General features: G+C 37.2%; 1 protein-coding gene across 1 annotated transcript; it reads left to right on the top strand.

The window, feature by feature from the left end:
- Nucleotides 1–325: 325 nt before the first annotated feature.
- On the top strand, nt 326–1,883 carry LOC104229960 (protein LIGHT-DEPENDENT SHORT HYPOCOTYLS 3-like). The gene has a single exon (XM_009782694.2). The coding sequence runs from the start codon at nt 952–954 to the stop codon at nt 1,501–1,503; it is 552 nt and encodes a 183-aa protein (XP_009780996.1). The 5' UTR covers nt 326–951; the 3' UTR covers nt 1,504–1,883.
- The last annotated feature ends 14,256 nt before the right edge of the window (nt 1,884–16,139 follow it).

The raw sequence follows: 16,139 nt of genomic DNA on the forward strand, positions 1-16,139 counted from the left end.
CTTTAACAATTTTTACATAGGACAAATTAAATTCGAATTAATATCTGTATATTGGACTGCTTAAAAAAAGGATATAATCATAAAAGAACACGGTAAAAGAAAAAGATTCAGTCATGAAGTAATTATCTATGACACAAGGGGGTGTTGGTCAGTCAAAACTGGACATGGAGCTGTCATTCAAGCTAGCAGAGAGTGGGTGAATATAGAAAACTGTTTGCATATGGCCCCCATGTTTTCAACTTTTTTACTGTCTCTATCTTAACCTGCTGTCTATCACCCTTCCCCATTTGATTAATTTCCTCAAAAACCCTACACAGTGCTTCCCCTCCCTTTTTCTGCTCTCTCTACTCTTTTATCCAACCACTGTGAAAGAAATAGATAGAGTGGTTAGTTTGCTTCCCCTATTTTGAGGAAAAAACCAATCTCTCATCATTTTCAGAATACAAAGCTACTAAATCAACCAACAGGACAGTGTTCCAAGATTTTCTACTACTGCTCAAACAAAGAAACTCAAAGGAAGACCAAAGAACAGAAACTAACCGAAAGAAAACATAGAGAAAAGAGTCCTTTCACTCACTCTCCCATCAATCGCTTCATCATTCAATTTCAACCCCATTATCAAACTCTTCCTTCTTTTGCATCATCAGTACACCTTCCTTTCTCTAGTCTCTTTCTTGTAATTTACAAATATGGTAATCTTCTGATATTTCAATCAAAAACCTCACATCTTTCCCCCTTTTATATCATGCCATATGTTCTTTTTCTCGGAACAGTCTCATTTGGGAAATCTCCCTTCTCTTATTAAACCCTAAAAAATCAAGGGTTGCCCCAAAAAAAAAAAAGTAAAGGGAGGGTAGAAGAAGGTGAACAGTCAAAAAATCAAGAAGTGAAATATTGATCAAAAGAATCAGTAGATCCCATTGAGAGAAGAAATTTGAGCTGAAAATATTCATGGATTCTAATAATAACAGCAGCAGCCACCTGAACAATAGCAACAACAGTAATATTACTATTACGTCATCTTCTTCAACATCGTCATCGACCTCAAGCCGATACGAGAACCAAAAGCGTCGAGACTGGAACACTTTCGGCCAGTACCTTAAAAACCACAGGCCTCCACTTGCCCTCTCCCGCTGCAGCGGCGCTCACGTGCTCGAATTCCTTCGTTACCTTGATCAATTTGGTAAGACCAAAATTCACACCCCGATTTGTCCGTTTTACGGTCACCCGAATCCTCCAGCACCATGTCCCTGTCCACTTAGGCAAGCTTGGGGCAGTCTTGATGCTCTTATTGGACGTCTTAGAGCTGCTTATGAAGAAAATGGAGGAAAACCTGAAACAAACCCTTTTGGTGCTCGTGCTGTGAGACTTTACCTTCGTGAAGTTCGTGATTTGCAGTCAAAAGCTAGAGGAGTTAGCTACGAGAAGAAGAAAAGGAAACGCCCTCCACCGCTGCAACAGTTACCTATTCCGCCACCGCCATCATCAGGTGATCAAACTTAACGTAAAACATTGCTATCTCTCGAATTACTAGCTAATATGCAACTTTAAATTTAGTTATGGATTTAGTTGTTTGAGGGTCTTCTATTCTAATAAGTACTACTATTTCGTTATGATCTTTAATTATCACCTATTGTTATGTCACTAAGAAGGGTTTGTTAATGAATCATAAATTGTAGTACCAATTTCTTTGTGTAGTTCTGCCTGTCATTATGGATTTAAAGCATAGATTTGCAAATGTACGATTTTGGCACTATTAGTAGGAGTAGTTGTTGGAACTGGTAGAGGGAGCATAAATCTTGTAGTCGGAGTAAATGTACTATGGCAGCAACATGACTAGAGGATCAATACTTCGGAATAAATTTAATCATGATATTATGGAATATTTAGCTATCGTCATTACTTAGATTTCTTCTAATATTGTACCGTGTTAATTGCATCATATACGTCAGATCCCTACTGAGCATTTCCCATATATAATCAGCTAGCATATAGGGTTGATCTCCAAGTTGATAAACTTAGTTACGAGTAAATATTTTCTTTTTCTTTACTCATTCATTGTTCAAATTAAGACCTAATACAGATTCTTGCTGGATGGGTGTACTAAGAGGTAAAACGTAACTCTTTGATATGGGAGATTGAGCATTTTCTCGTGGATCTGCTTTTTTCTTGTTTTAATTTGCTTTTTAGCTTTCCAACTTTTGCAACTTTACTGAGATTGAAATGTTGGTTTTATACACGACGTATTCTGTTTACAGATACTTCTTCCGGTGAGGGTTCTCATATACACTGAGCTCATGCAAATTGAATTAAGCCTTTTTTAAAAGTGTTTTTACTGGTGAATTATATATTACTTTGATAGCCTTTTAAAACGTTTTTATTGATGAACTTATATATATATATGTATGTATCTATTAAATTGATTTCTAGTGCTGTCACTTCACTGAGAGGTGTTTGATGTAATTGGCAGACAATGTGATTCCTTGATGCCCTTCAAAGAAACTGCAAGTTGCATTGTCATTGGCTAGTTAGTTTATTCAAGTCTTTGATTTCTTTGTAAATCTTAGATTATATGCTGATTACCTGAATCTTGAAATACTAAATCTACCAAATTTTCTAAAAGAATATCTTCTTAGAGTTACATTGGAACTTGACGAAATCAAGGTCCTTCAATATAAGTTTTTGTTTACAATTTATGCGTAATTGCAAGGTTTTATCTGATTACTTATAGTTTAAAAGGAAGATAAAAAACCAAAGTTCAATGATCTTTGTTTTCTTGAAGCAAAATTGGCTCAGAAAAAGGCCTAGTCCAAAGAAATTTTGTGTATATGTATGCTTGACATACTTTTCATATACTTGTCAAGTTATGGTGGGGGTATGAAACTAGCACTCTAATCTATAAAGGAAATATTCCCAATCCCACCACTAATTAATCTTTTCAGATTATCATAGGATGACTTTTAGGAGGTGGTAAAAATATCAGAGAAAGGGCCCATATTACACAATAATGGATCTAGAAATATTGACCAAATAGCGGTACATGATTCTTTGCAGAAAAATTATCAGTTGATTTGAAGGATCGGATGATTTTTTGGTGTGAGAATATATATGTTGACAGTCTTGAAAGCAGCAAATGTGAATAAAGTTACTAGTACTAGTTTATTTCGTCAGGTAAATTTTGTCAAATGACATATTTCTTGTCCCGTTGGTTTTTGTCCATCTTCTAAAGTTCAAAGCTGCACAACCATTTGAATTATGGTTTTATGTTAGGACATCCTAAAAAAATATATGTGAATTATAACGTGTGATATCACGCTAATTAATATTTTTATTAGGTTATCTGTCTATATTTACCATAAAACATGTAATTACTTTAATAAGTAATTCGATTGCCCAAGATCTAGTGCTTTCAAGAAATTAGATCTTATAGTCACGTACATAAATATTGGATCTGAGAAGGAAGATATCCTTGTTGAACTTCCACCGCCATCTAATTATCAAAAAGAATTTTTACTTGGTCCATTAGAATATCAACATGGATATTTTCCTTTGGAAAAATAATATCCTTGTTGAACTTCGACGGTCATCTAGTTATAAAAGAGTTTTCACTTACTTTGTCCATCAGAAAAATCAACAAGGACATTATTGGTTGTCTTCTAAAATTTTTAAAATATGGGTGCGCCAGTAAAAATAGAAAAACATGTATTAAGTGATAATTGAGCTTGTTCTTCTAGGTAAAAAACTTTATATTTAATCAAATACATCATTCAGCCTTTCTAAAGCATGAGTGACAATTAATAACATTAGACTAATTCTAAAATATACATACATTATATGCCTAATTTTGGCTGAAAGACAAAGTTCACATGTCCCATAAATTATCTTATAAATTCGCCTCTGGGTGTGATGTGAATAAAGTCAAACGTGAAAAGTAGAGAAAAATAAGTATTTATAAGGAGTTGGATACTCTTAATGGTGTAAAGCTTATTAGGAAAAACCGTGCGAGTTTGGCCCAAAGCGGACAATATTACACAATGTTAGAAGCATCTTTGGGGCGTTTAGTTCAACAACTGATATCAAAGAAAATAATTTGGCAGAACGACTATAGAGATGGCGAGTGTGGTGTGGGGTCCGACTTACTACATTTGTTCGTCTACGGGCTGGTTTACGGTCTTTACTCGTAGCTTTGAAGACACATATGAAATATGATGGGTCATGTGAAACTTAGTTCAAGGGAAAAATTATGGGGTATTATGACTTTTAGCCCGAATCAGAAACTATTTACATTCGGTAGCCGAAAAAGTGTAAAATTTGTATAACTTTTGTATCTAACATACAGAATGTATATATATACATACATTCATATTTTCGGCTATTATTTTGAGAGCACCTATACAATGTCATCTTTTCAAAAATAAATTATTAGGTGTGTGTGATAATATCCCCATATGGAAAGTAAAAATAAATAAATAAATAAATAAATAAGCTACTTATAAGAAGTTGGATACTCTTAATCATGTGAGGCCTTTCGAAAAAATTGTGCGAGTTTGGTCCAAAGCGGATGACATCATACCATATTAGAAGTAGTATCTTTAGGCAGTTTAAGTCGAATAGATATTTTCGGGAAAAAATCAAGTTCGACCATGACGGGATATTTCGAAAACATAATATAATTAAGTAAAATAAAGTCTTATAAACTTTTAGATGATATAAATTAATAGCACACATTTCTTCAATCGTCGGTTACAAAAATAAATTATTCGATTTTTCAATACCTACAAGTATGTAGAAACCCTCGAGATTAGAAAGAAAAAAGGATTTGTGAGAAGGAACATCGACAGAACTATGATTTTCACTAATAATATTTAAAATACAGAAACAAATACACGAAGGAGTCAAAGTCAAACTATTTAATAAGTATCTATTATATATACATAAAAATAATTTTAATTTTATATATACAATATAATTTAGTGGCAAAGGAAATTCGCATGACCCCTTGTGTTAGCCCCTTGACAAAGGTCCTCGGCAGGTGTGGGTTGTGACAAGGATTTTCATGATGGCCTTGGCACACAACCTGAAAAATTGGGCAACAACATGATGGGCTGCTCGGCATGACGGACAGTGCGGGGTTCGACAAACGCACCTTGAATGGAAGCAAGGCGCATTTTACTTAGATGTGCGGATTGGCAAAACAATGGCAATGCAAAGCCATGTCAAGCAGGGGCAAAGACATGGCAAGGCAAGGCAAGACAAGGCGGGACAAGCAATGACAAATGATACGGGCAGATTTGATCAAGTTGGGGGCGACTTGACATGGGCGGGCAGCTTTGACAATGAACGTGTGCGGCTAAGTCAGTGGGTGGCGAGCTGTTGGCAATGACATTGGCGCGGAGCAGTGTCAAAGGCAAGGTTGGGCGCAATGCCAGCCTTAGCACAAAGCAGCTGGGCGAAAATCAGACCAAGCTGTGCAAAAGCAGCAGTTGGAAAACATGTGGCAAGCACATGAGAAGCAGTTGGCAGTTGCAACCTCTTCCAAGACATGTTGATCATGGCCTAAAAGTGTGCCCACATTTTTGTACTTTGTCTTAACTTGTTGCCCATCAGTTGGGGCTTGTCAACTGATTGTAGCCTTATAAATTCTTGCCTAAACTGTCCAAAACGGGGCAGAAAACTTAGTCTATGTCATTGTGAAGCCAAATACGTCTAAGTCATTTCCTAAGGATGGGAAAACTATTTTGGAGCAGGGAATTAGGGAATTCTTTGTCTTGGCCATAGGGTAGGCTATTGTATTCTTGTATTCACTTATTAATACAAGTTGGGAAGAAATTCCTGTATATCGTGTGTGCCTTTATCTACTATTTTTGCTACTTATTTTCATTCTAAGTTCAAACATCCCTAAAAATAAAACTAAGTGTTGGAAAGGCTGAAGTCAAGACTGGGCTTCACTGCCGCACGGAGGTGAACCTCGGGCTGAGTTCGAGTGACACAAATCACCCCTGTGACAATTGGTATCAGAGCGTGGCTGGATCGGGGCGAAGACACAACGTTCAGTGGTTGAATTTTGTGAAGAATGGCTGGTGGCAACGCAGAACTGAGGGAAAAGGTTACTGCATTAGAGGCACTTGTCGGAACTGTTGATGGGGATCAATTTCTGACTATCTTGACTCGTCTCGTATCTTGAAGCCGAGATGAATAGGCTGAGCCAGGAGTGCACAGATCTGAAAATGGAAAATGGGTTGTTGCGTCGTGCTGTTGGCAATGATGAAGCACGGCGTGGAGCAGATCGTACCAAGGTCAGAATTCCGGAGCCTAAAGAGTTCAATGGCACAAGGAGTGCCAAGAAACTCGAAAACTTCTTGTGGGATATGGAACAGTACTTCCATGCTACCAAAGTACAATATGAAGACAAAGTCCCCATTACGACTATGTACTTGGTGGATGATGCAAAGCTGTGGTGGCGTACGCGCGTGGCAGATGATGTAAGTGCTGGTAGGCCGAAGATTGACTCTTGGGAAGGGCTGAAGAAAGAGTTGAAGGATCAATTCTTTCCTAGCAATGCGGGCTGGATTGCTAGAGATCGTTTGAAAAAGTTGAAACAAACTGGAACGGTCAGGGATTACGTCAAGAATTTTAGTTCTTTGATGCTGGATATTAGCAACATGTCTGAGGAAGACAAGCTGCATAATTTCCTTTACGGGTTGCAGTCGTGGGCGCAAATGGAACTCCGAAGGCAAAATGTGAAAGATCTTCCTAGTGCCATTGCTGCTGCGGATGCGTTGGGTGATTTCCGGTTGGGACAAGATAGTTCTGATTTCTCTACTACTTTAAAGTCCAAAAACGGGAACAAGGACAAAGTAAAAGAGTGGAGGAAAAACGGAAATGACAAGGGTAATGATGTTGAGGGCAATGGCAATGAGAAGGGAAAGCAATGTGCTGGACCTTCGACAAACAAGGGACAAAACAACAAGTTTGATGGCTGTTTTATTTGCAAAGGCCACACATGGCGAGGGATTGTCCAAGAATTGAACGGCTATCAGCATTGTTTGATGAAGAAAAGAGTGAAGATGAGCAAAACGAGGAAGAACATGGGCAAGCAACAGCATATTTGGGACCTATGGTGGTGCTGAAAAATGCGGAAGCTACTTCGTCGAGGATGACGAATTCTTCTGGTGGGGGTGGTTTGTTAGCCCCTTGACAAAGGTCCTCGGCAGGTGTGGGTTGTGACAAGGATTTTCATGATGGCCTTGGCATACAACCTGAAAAATTGGGCAACATCATGATGGGCTGCTCGGCATGACGGACAGTGCGGGGTTCGACAAACGCACCTTGAACGGAAGCAAGGCGCATTTTACTTAGATGTGCGGATTGGCAAAACAATGGCAAGGCAAAGCCATGTCAAGCAGGGGCAAAGACATGGCAAGGCAAGGCAAGACAAGGCAGGACAAGCAATGACAAATGATACGGGCAGATTTGATTAAGCCGGGGGCGACTTGACATGGGCGGGCAGCTTTGACAATGAACGTGTGCGGCTAAGTCAGTGGGTGCCGAGCTGTTGACAATGACATTGGCGTGGAGCAGTGTCAGAGGCAAGGTTGGGCGCAATGCCAGCCTTAGCACAAAGCAGCTGGACAAAAATCAGACCAAGCTGTGCAAAAGCAGCAGTTGAAAAACATGTGCCAAGCACATGGGTAGCAGTTGGCAGTTACAACCTTTTCCAAGACATGCTGATCATGGCCTAAAAGTGTGCCCACGTTTTTGTACTTTGTCTTAACTTGTTGCCCATCAGTTGGGCTTTGTCAACTGATTGTAGCCTTATAAATTCTTGCCTAGGCTGTCCAAAACGGGGCATAAAACTTAGTCTAAGGCATTGTGAAGCCAAATATGTCTAAGTCATTTCCTAAGGGTGGGAAAACTATTTTGGGGCAGGGAATTAGGGAATTCTTTGTCTTGGCCATAGGGTTGGCTATTGTGTTCTTGTATTCACTTATTAATACAAGTTGGGAAGAAATTCCTGTATATCGTGTGTGCCTTTATCTACTATTTTTGCTGCCTATTTTCATTCTAAGTTCAAACGTCCCTAAAAATAAAACTAAGTGTTGGAAAGGCTGAAGTCAAGGCTGGGCTTGACTGCCGCACGAAGGTGAACCTCGGGCTGAGTTCGAGTGACACAAATCACCCCTGTGACACCTTGCGCCCCTAGCTTTGAGGGGGGACGATCTTGGCCCGCCGCATTGTCTCCATCGTTCTAAAATAAAACACACTCGATAGTCGAGAATTTGTAGCTTTAGAGTTTAGACCATTCAATAACCCATACAGACAATGAAACCACCTTATAGCTAACAAAGCAAATAAGTATTGAAGGTTTTTGCCTTTGCTTTTGCCTCTTGTTGAAAGTATAATTTTCAAACGATCGAGTAATGGTCAGTTACATGCATTAAATTATGACTTTCCCTTTGAAGATATTTGGTGTTTTTTGTGTAGCATATAAAGGAACATCCTTAAACTCATGGTCCATCATGTAAATATATATATAACTGCTCCTGGTTCAGAAAACTATAGGACAAGACAGTGAGACACGCTCCCATGTTCCATTGAAATCAAAGCTAGTGGCCTCCACTGTGCTAGTACCAGTTAAGACTACGTTGTTAGGTTTTCCTAGGGTTAAAGTAGGGATCTGTTTACAAATAGCCGTTTGGACTCACTATTTAATTATCTTTTCTAATTAGTAGTATTATACATATTAATATATTATACAAGAATATAATGCATATATTATAGGAGTAGTACATTCATTTTCGTTTAAAAGGTTGAATGGATGGTTATTTAGGTTAATTCTTATTATAGTACAAAAGTTAAGTTTACTTTATACTTTAAGGCACAGCCTGAAAACACGAACTGAAGTTTCAATGTTTACGAGTTTCCTTAACTAGTGACCACTGTGCACATAGGGATTTGCCTTCTTTTTTTGGTTTTTCTTTTTCCCTCACCTTTACGTATATCCTGCAATATCTAGTCCAGTACGCAAACACTGTAAGTGTAAAGTTCCTCCCCAGTTCACATTTCCAAATCTACTAAATATTTCAAGTGTTTCGAAAAAATAAGCTACGCACTCTTTATATAAATGTATGAAAATGTAGGGTGTGTTTGGTATAGCGGAAAATGTTTTCCAAGAAAATATTTTCTTGGAAAACATGTAATAATTTTATTCATTTTTCGATGTTTATTGGTATAGGGGTGTGCATTCGAATCGGTTTATCGATAAATCGAATCGATTATTTGTTATCGGTTTATCGATTTCGATTTCGAAATTTTCCTTATCGAGTTATCGATTTCGATTTCTTTTATCCCGGGGGGAGGGGCAGGTGTTGGGAGGGGGTGAGTGGTGCAGAAAAACGAAAAAACAGAAAATTGACATTGCAAAAAAAAAAGATAAAAAAAATAATTTTTTTTGCGGGAGATGGGAAAAAGCCTTTTCTGGAGAGAGGGGTGGGTTGGTGAGGGTGGAGAAGGTTGAGAAGGAGTTTTGAAAAATGTTTTCTCTTATCTTGATAAGGAAAATATTTTTCAAAACATTTAAGACAATCAAACGTGAAAAAATTAAAAAATATTTTTCGAAAAATATTTTTCGAAAAATATTTTCCTTTCATACCAAATACATTTCTGTGCTTAAGTTAATCCATTGATGATTTAAATAGATTGCAGTTGAAGTAATGTTATTTTCGTGGATCAAGTAGCGCACATATGATTTTGGCAAACAGTATTACCCTTTTTGTCACAATTCAACTGGTATTCCGGCTTTGGGTCTGAAGTTGTGAGAATCTAAGGGCCTGTTTGGCCATTAAAAAAGATTCCTTCTTTTTAATTTTTTTTTTTTTTTTTACGGAATCAATGTTTGGCCATAAAAATTTTAATTTTTTACTTGAAGTAAAGTTTTGGAATTTTTGAAATTTGAAAAACTCCAAAACATTATTTTTCAAAATTTTCACTGCAAAACACTTATAAAAATTAAAAAATAGTTCTAAATTGTATTCATGTCCAAATATAATTCTACTTTTCATACCATTTTCAACTTGAAAAAAAAATTCACTTTTTTTGGTATCACAATTCTTATGTCCAAACGCCAGCTAAAACTTTACCACATGTCCCAAATAGACGTTTATTTTGCATTATTGATCACTGCGTGGATCATTAACTTTTTGATTTCACCAGATGAATAATAGAAAGGAAATATCAAGGCGACCAAATTGGACACTTTTTCATGGATGAGAAAACGGAAGGAAGTAAAGCCAAAGTGAAACACTTAGAGCCTGTTTAGACCGACTTATTTTAAGTGCTTTTAAGTCAAAATAATTTTTAAGATATTTTATTATATTTGAATAAAGAAAAAAATACTTTTAAGCACTTATTTTTAAGCTAAAATGATCAAAGAAAAAAGTCAAAAGCCAATGTTACGATCCGGATTTTCCACCGTCGGGATTGTGATAGCGCCTAACTCTTAGAATGCTAGACAGGCCAATAGATACAGTTCTAACACATTAATCATTAACCAAAATAGTAATTAACATTAATTTAAACCAAACATATATGAAGTGCGGGAATTTTATAAAAGTTTAAAACACTAATACATAACTACCCAATATATTTGGTGTCATAATCCACGAACTTCTAAGAGTTTTTTTACAAACACTGGTTTAAAAGAAATACATATGTTTTCGAAATGAAAAGAGACATGAATCTAAGATAGAGGGAAGGGGACTCCAAGGTCAGCGAACTCCGGCAGATCTACCTTAGGTCTCTTGTGGACTGAAGGCAACAACCCAAACTCTACGCATGAGGTCCGGCATCGAAATCTGCACAGAAAGTGCAGAGTGTAGTATCAGTACAACCGATCTCATGTACTGGTAAGTGTCGAGCCTAACCTCGGCGAAGTAGTGACGAGCCTAGGACACGACAACAGTATAAACCTGTGCAATTAAATCATATACGAGAAAGTAATAATAAAAAAAATTTAACAAATCATAACGGGAAGGGAAAACATGCTGGGGGGAATATCAAATCCTGACAGTAATACAATAAAGAAGCAAAAATAAATATCATGCTTGAACCAACAGAAATAATAACATAGCAACATATGCACGACATCACCCTTCGTACTTTTACTCATCCTCACCATAAAAAATAACAGAAACGGTACGGCATCACCCTTCGTGCATTAACACTCACAGAATATGGCACGACATCACCCTTCGTGCATTAACACTTACTCAAAATATCGTGCACGACATCACCCTTCGTGCTTTACACTCTTCCTCACCCAAACAATAGAAACAATAACATCCCTGCAAGGAAATCAGCAATAACCAATCATGTTTCAATAGTTAACTTCACAATATAAGTCTCAACACTTACCTCGATTCTACGACCAAAATCAAGCCTCAATTACCGCTTTACCTCTCGAATCCACCTCCAATTCACTTGTCTCTAACCACAATTAACTTAATAATATCAATAAATGCTAGAGAAATCAATTCCACTGCATAATTACAAGTTTCCCAATATTTTCCCCAAAAAGTCAAAAATCAACCTCGGGCCCATTTGGTCAAAACTCGAAGTTCTGACCAAAATCTGATTACACATTCACCCCCGAGCCCGGATATACAATTAGTTTTGGAATCCAACCTCAATTTGAGGTCTAAATCCCCAAATTTCGAAATTCCTAAATTCTATCCAAGAACACCCAATTCCACCATGCAAAACCCTAGATTTTGTGATGAAATCTTGTAAAAAGATAAAATAAATCGAAAGAAATGAGTTAGAAATCGTTTACCTATGATTTGGGAAAGAACTACTCTTTAGAAAATCGCCTCTTGAAGCTTAGGGATTGAAAATTTGAGAAATGAATTAAAACTCTAGTCCAAAACTTGTTTTGAACAGTTGCAGGTATCGCATTTGCGATCACATGTTCGCAAATCCGAACTCGCAAATGCGAAGCTTGGCCTGGCCTGCTGTCTTTGCAAATGCGAACAATTGTTCGCAAATGTGGCCATTGTTCAAGTCGCAATTGCAACAGTGAACTTCGCAAATGCGAAGGTCTCCTCCCAGCCTAGTGATCGCAAATGCGAAGGGTCTTCACAAATGCGAGTATCGCATTTGCTAGCCAGACTATGCAAATGCGAAGTTTGCAGACCTGCAACATACCAGAAAATTTTCTTAAGTCCACAACACTTTGTGGCCTATCCAAAACTCACCCGAGCCCTCGAGGCTCCAAACCAAGCAATGCACACAAGTCTAAAAATATCATACGGACTTGCTCGTGTGATCAAATCACCAAAATAATATCTTAAACAACGATTTAACACCAAAAGTCATGAAATTTCTTGATAGTTTCAAACTTCCTATTTTCTCAACCAAAGGTCCGAATCACATCAAATCACCTCCGTTTTTCACCAAATTTCACATATAAGGTTTAAATATTATAACGGACCCGTACCGGGCTCCTAAACTAAAATACGGGCTCGATACCAATAAGTTCACACATTATTCGATTTCCATAAACTATTATATTTCTAGTTAAATAATTTTCTTCAAAAATTTATTTCTCGGGCTCGGGACCTCTGATCACGCCCAACTCTAGTCCTAAAAAGGATAAGCGGTCGCTGCAAATATAATCCGATTTAAAAATTTCGGAGTCGAATCACACAGAGAACTAAGGCTTAGCTATAGCAATTTAATATCACTAAGAAGACAAGTTTGAACAATTTTCTAAATTATAAAGATTGAGAGTTATATTTCTAACTAATTAACTAGCAAATACTAGAAAGCGGTAAAATTATCAAGTAACGAGACAAAGGGTTGGAGACCAAATTAAGGAGGTCTAGAGTTATGATTTCCCCAATTGTCGGAATCCTTCCAGCTATGTTCCCTACAATTTCGCTGATGTATTCTCTACTGATCCTGAGCACTTTAGGTGCCGTAATTCTCTCTCGAGCAACTACAATAATTTACTAGACATATTCTCTCGAACTACACTAGTTGGTTTCATCTAACCGCTCACTATGACCACGTCAAGGCTTTGTTATTTCTAAACCTACCTTTAAACCCACTGTATTGATTTCTCACATACGTTAGGAGTGACGTTGTTCAACAACTACCTAAATATATATTCTCTCTCGAGAAGTACACACTAAATAGGCACAGTCAATTTATGGTCATTCAATCAACAGCAACAAACACGTAGTTGAACAAGTAGAGAAATCCAACAGCTCAATTATATAAAAACATAACAAGTATTCATCCTACAAAAAGTTCCATCAAAACCCTAGATAACAAATTAGCTATTCATAATAGTATGCAAAAATAAAATATTAGAATTCATAACCAATGATAAAAAATAGGAAGAAGGAAGTGAGAAACTTGTAGAAGAATTATCCGCCTTGCTCCTAGTATGTTCTTGCCTCCTTAGGTCGAATTCCCCGGTCTCCTTAGCCTCTTTAGGTCTAAATTATGTCAAAAGGTCCTCAAAATACCGTTTTCTATGTATATATACGAAGTAGGGTTGTGCCCAAACAATTATACCTTCTCCTATGAGAAAAAGGACACTTTTTCCGGACAGGACGTCCATGGCCGTGGATTGGACCGCGGATTTTGGCCATGTTCTATCTGCGGCCGCGGATCTGACCGCGGAGCAATTGTCGCGCATTTTGCACTCTGTTCTGTTTGGAATTTGGAAAAATATAAAATATAGAAGTTGTATCCCTTTGAGTTATCTTTCCAACTATATATTGTGGAGCCCAAATGGAGTTCGGAGCGAAAGATTATGTGCATTTTATTAGACAGTGCGCAATATGCCTACTCGATTCTTCGTTTCGTTGCTCTATCATCCGTTGTTCCCCGAATACGATCCTAGCATAATTCCTTGGGCTTTTACTTAGACTTTTAAGCTCCAAATCACTTGAATTCATTCCATAACATCTACATAGCTCGAAATCACTCCTACAAGGCATAAAACACACAATAGTGCAAAACACTAGCGATTAAAGCGCAAACTCAACTAAAGTGCAGTAAATTAGAGTATAATAATCGAATAAAATACGTAATTACAACCTATCATCAACAGCCCACTCTCAAACCATTGCTCGTCCTCGAGCATTCAAACTACACTTTATATAGACACGACCTTTTTAAACAATTCTCCTAACTCGTCATACCAAGAATACTTAAAATAGACTAAGCACAAAAGCGTTAACATCTTCACCTCAAGATTTGACTCGCAAGTACCACGCATTATTCACAACTCACCCACTTACTCTAATATAGAGGTCACTGACATTACCTCTCCTTCATGAATCAAGTGCCCTCACACAACAAAAAAGAGTAGTTCCACACAATAAAATTTAAGAACACTTAGGAAATCAAGATAGAAAGAATTCACTCACTCTCAGAAATAACATTCATATGCCACAAAAGAAGCACCATAGGCTTGCCCGTAGTATACTACTCTACTATTCGAGCTCATTCAGTCTAGGATCAAGTATGACTTTATTTGGTTGTAATGTAGGCTGCGAAACGGGTAGGATACATTTAGATATAAGAGTTACTACACCTCCCTAAGCACTTTAATACATATACTTTAACATTCAAACCCCATACTTATGTCAAACCAAACTCCACCTTCACTCAATGTATATTACCTCATACTTCTTTAAGCACAATTACATCAAGAGTCACCACTTATCAAGGAATACTTTTTTCACATCAATACAACTATTTTTTTCAATTCAAGTGGCTCTTACTTGTTCAAAACAGTGCACCTTTCTCCTTATTTCATTAGTTCCACTCAAAAGTCAAACTAGCCACCCCACACTTTAACTTTTACACGGTTCATAAACAATTCAAGTGCTCATAAGAGGTTACAATAGTTCAAATAGATGGTTAATTCAAACAAATGGTAAGGCTTGTAATGTGGTTGCCAAAGAAACTGGATTACAGGCTCAAAGGGGTTAACTACGATACATAATAATTAGGTGGGTAAAATATACATATCTGTCTCAACAAAGAAATGCCTATATCACTTCCAAGACTGAACAAAACTACTATTTCACTTTGCAAACACACGAGACAAGTTCTAGGCATCAAATGCAATCCACAGAATAACACCCAAACCTTACACACACATGGCACATAATTCACTCAGGATTGGTTTCATCAAGACACTCTAGTCAAAACAGTTAAGTAAAGTTAAGATCATACAATTTAAGGAACTTATACAAGAGTCAAAAACTGAGCCTAAGAGTCACAACCAGAGTACTTACTATTCTCAAAGCATAACAAAGTTAAGAGATATCATTGTAATTTAATTCATCTCACACTAGCTCCTACTCCTAAAAAAATAAAACTAACTACACCTGGTTCAAACAAAACCCTTGGAAAAGAACCGTAGCACAAAAAAACTAAGGGGTAATTGCTACACTACCTAACAATAGAAAATCTTTTTGTCTTTTTCTTTAGACTTAAATCCCTCAAGAAAATTGTCAAATAGATCCATCATCGGGAAAAGTCCAATCTTTTTTTCGTTTTTCTAAAAAATATTCAATTAAACTAACACAACTAAAATAGCATAGAAAGTCACCCAGACAATCTCCTCACCCCATACTTAAAATTGTGCATTGTCCTCAATGCACACCATAACTAATAAAAGGGTAAAATAGACTCCCTGGTAGGCCAAAGGTCGAAGCACTAATAGCTCATGGGTACTCAGACTTCTCCCAAGCTTGGTCCTTCGTACGGGTACCTCACACTTAGTTTCAACTATTTGATTTGTTGTTGCATCCTTTCAATAACTTTGCTTTCCATGTTCCTAGAAGATTAAAAAATGACACTGCAAAATAACACAATTAAAAAATAAAATTAAAAGAAAGCAGTAAAGTTGGGTTGCCTCCCAACAAGCACTTGATTTAACGTCACGACATGACATGAATCACTTTTTGTCTCCACCTCGAGCTTATGAATTAAACCCCAAGTTTTACTTCAAGCTTATGATTATGCTCTTAGGGTGGTGGAACAAATCTAACTGGCCCAAGGAAATAATGTAGTATTCTGCACTCCTTGGCCTTTGTATGAGGTATGTAATCCTGACT

Source organism: Nicotiana sylvestris, chromosome 9, assembly GCF_000393655.2.
Source record: "Nicotiana sylvestris chromosome 9, ASM39365v2, whole genome shotgun sequence".
Taxonomy (NCBI): domain Eukaryota; kingdom Viridiplantae; phylum Streptophyta; class Magnoliopsida; order Solanales; family Solanaceae; genus Nicotiana; species Nicotiana sylvestris.

Bases quoted from the DNA above. Each gene is read 5' to 3' on its own strand.
- LOC104229960 (XM_009782694.2), top strand. From the start codon at position 952: ATGGATTCTAATAATAACAGCAGCAGCCACCTGAACAATAGCAACAAC.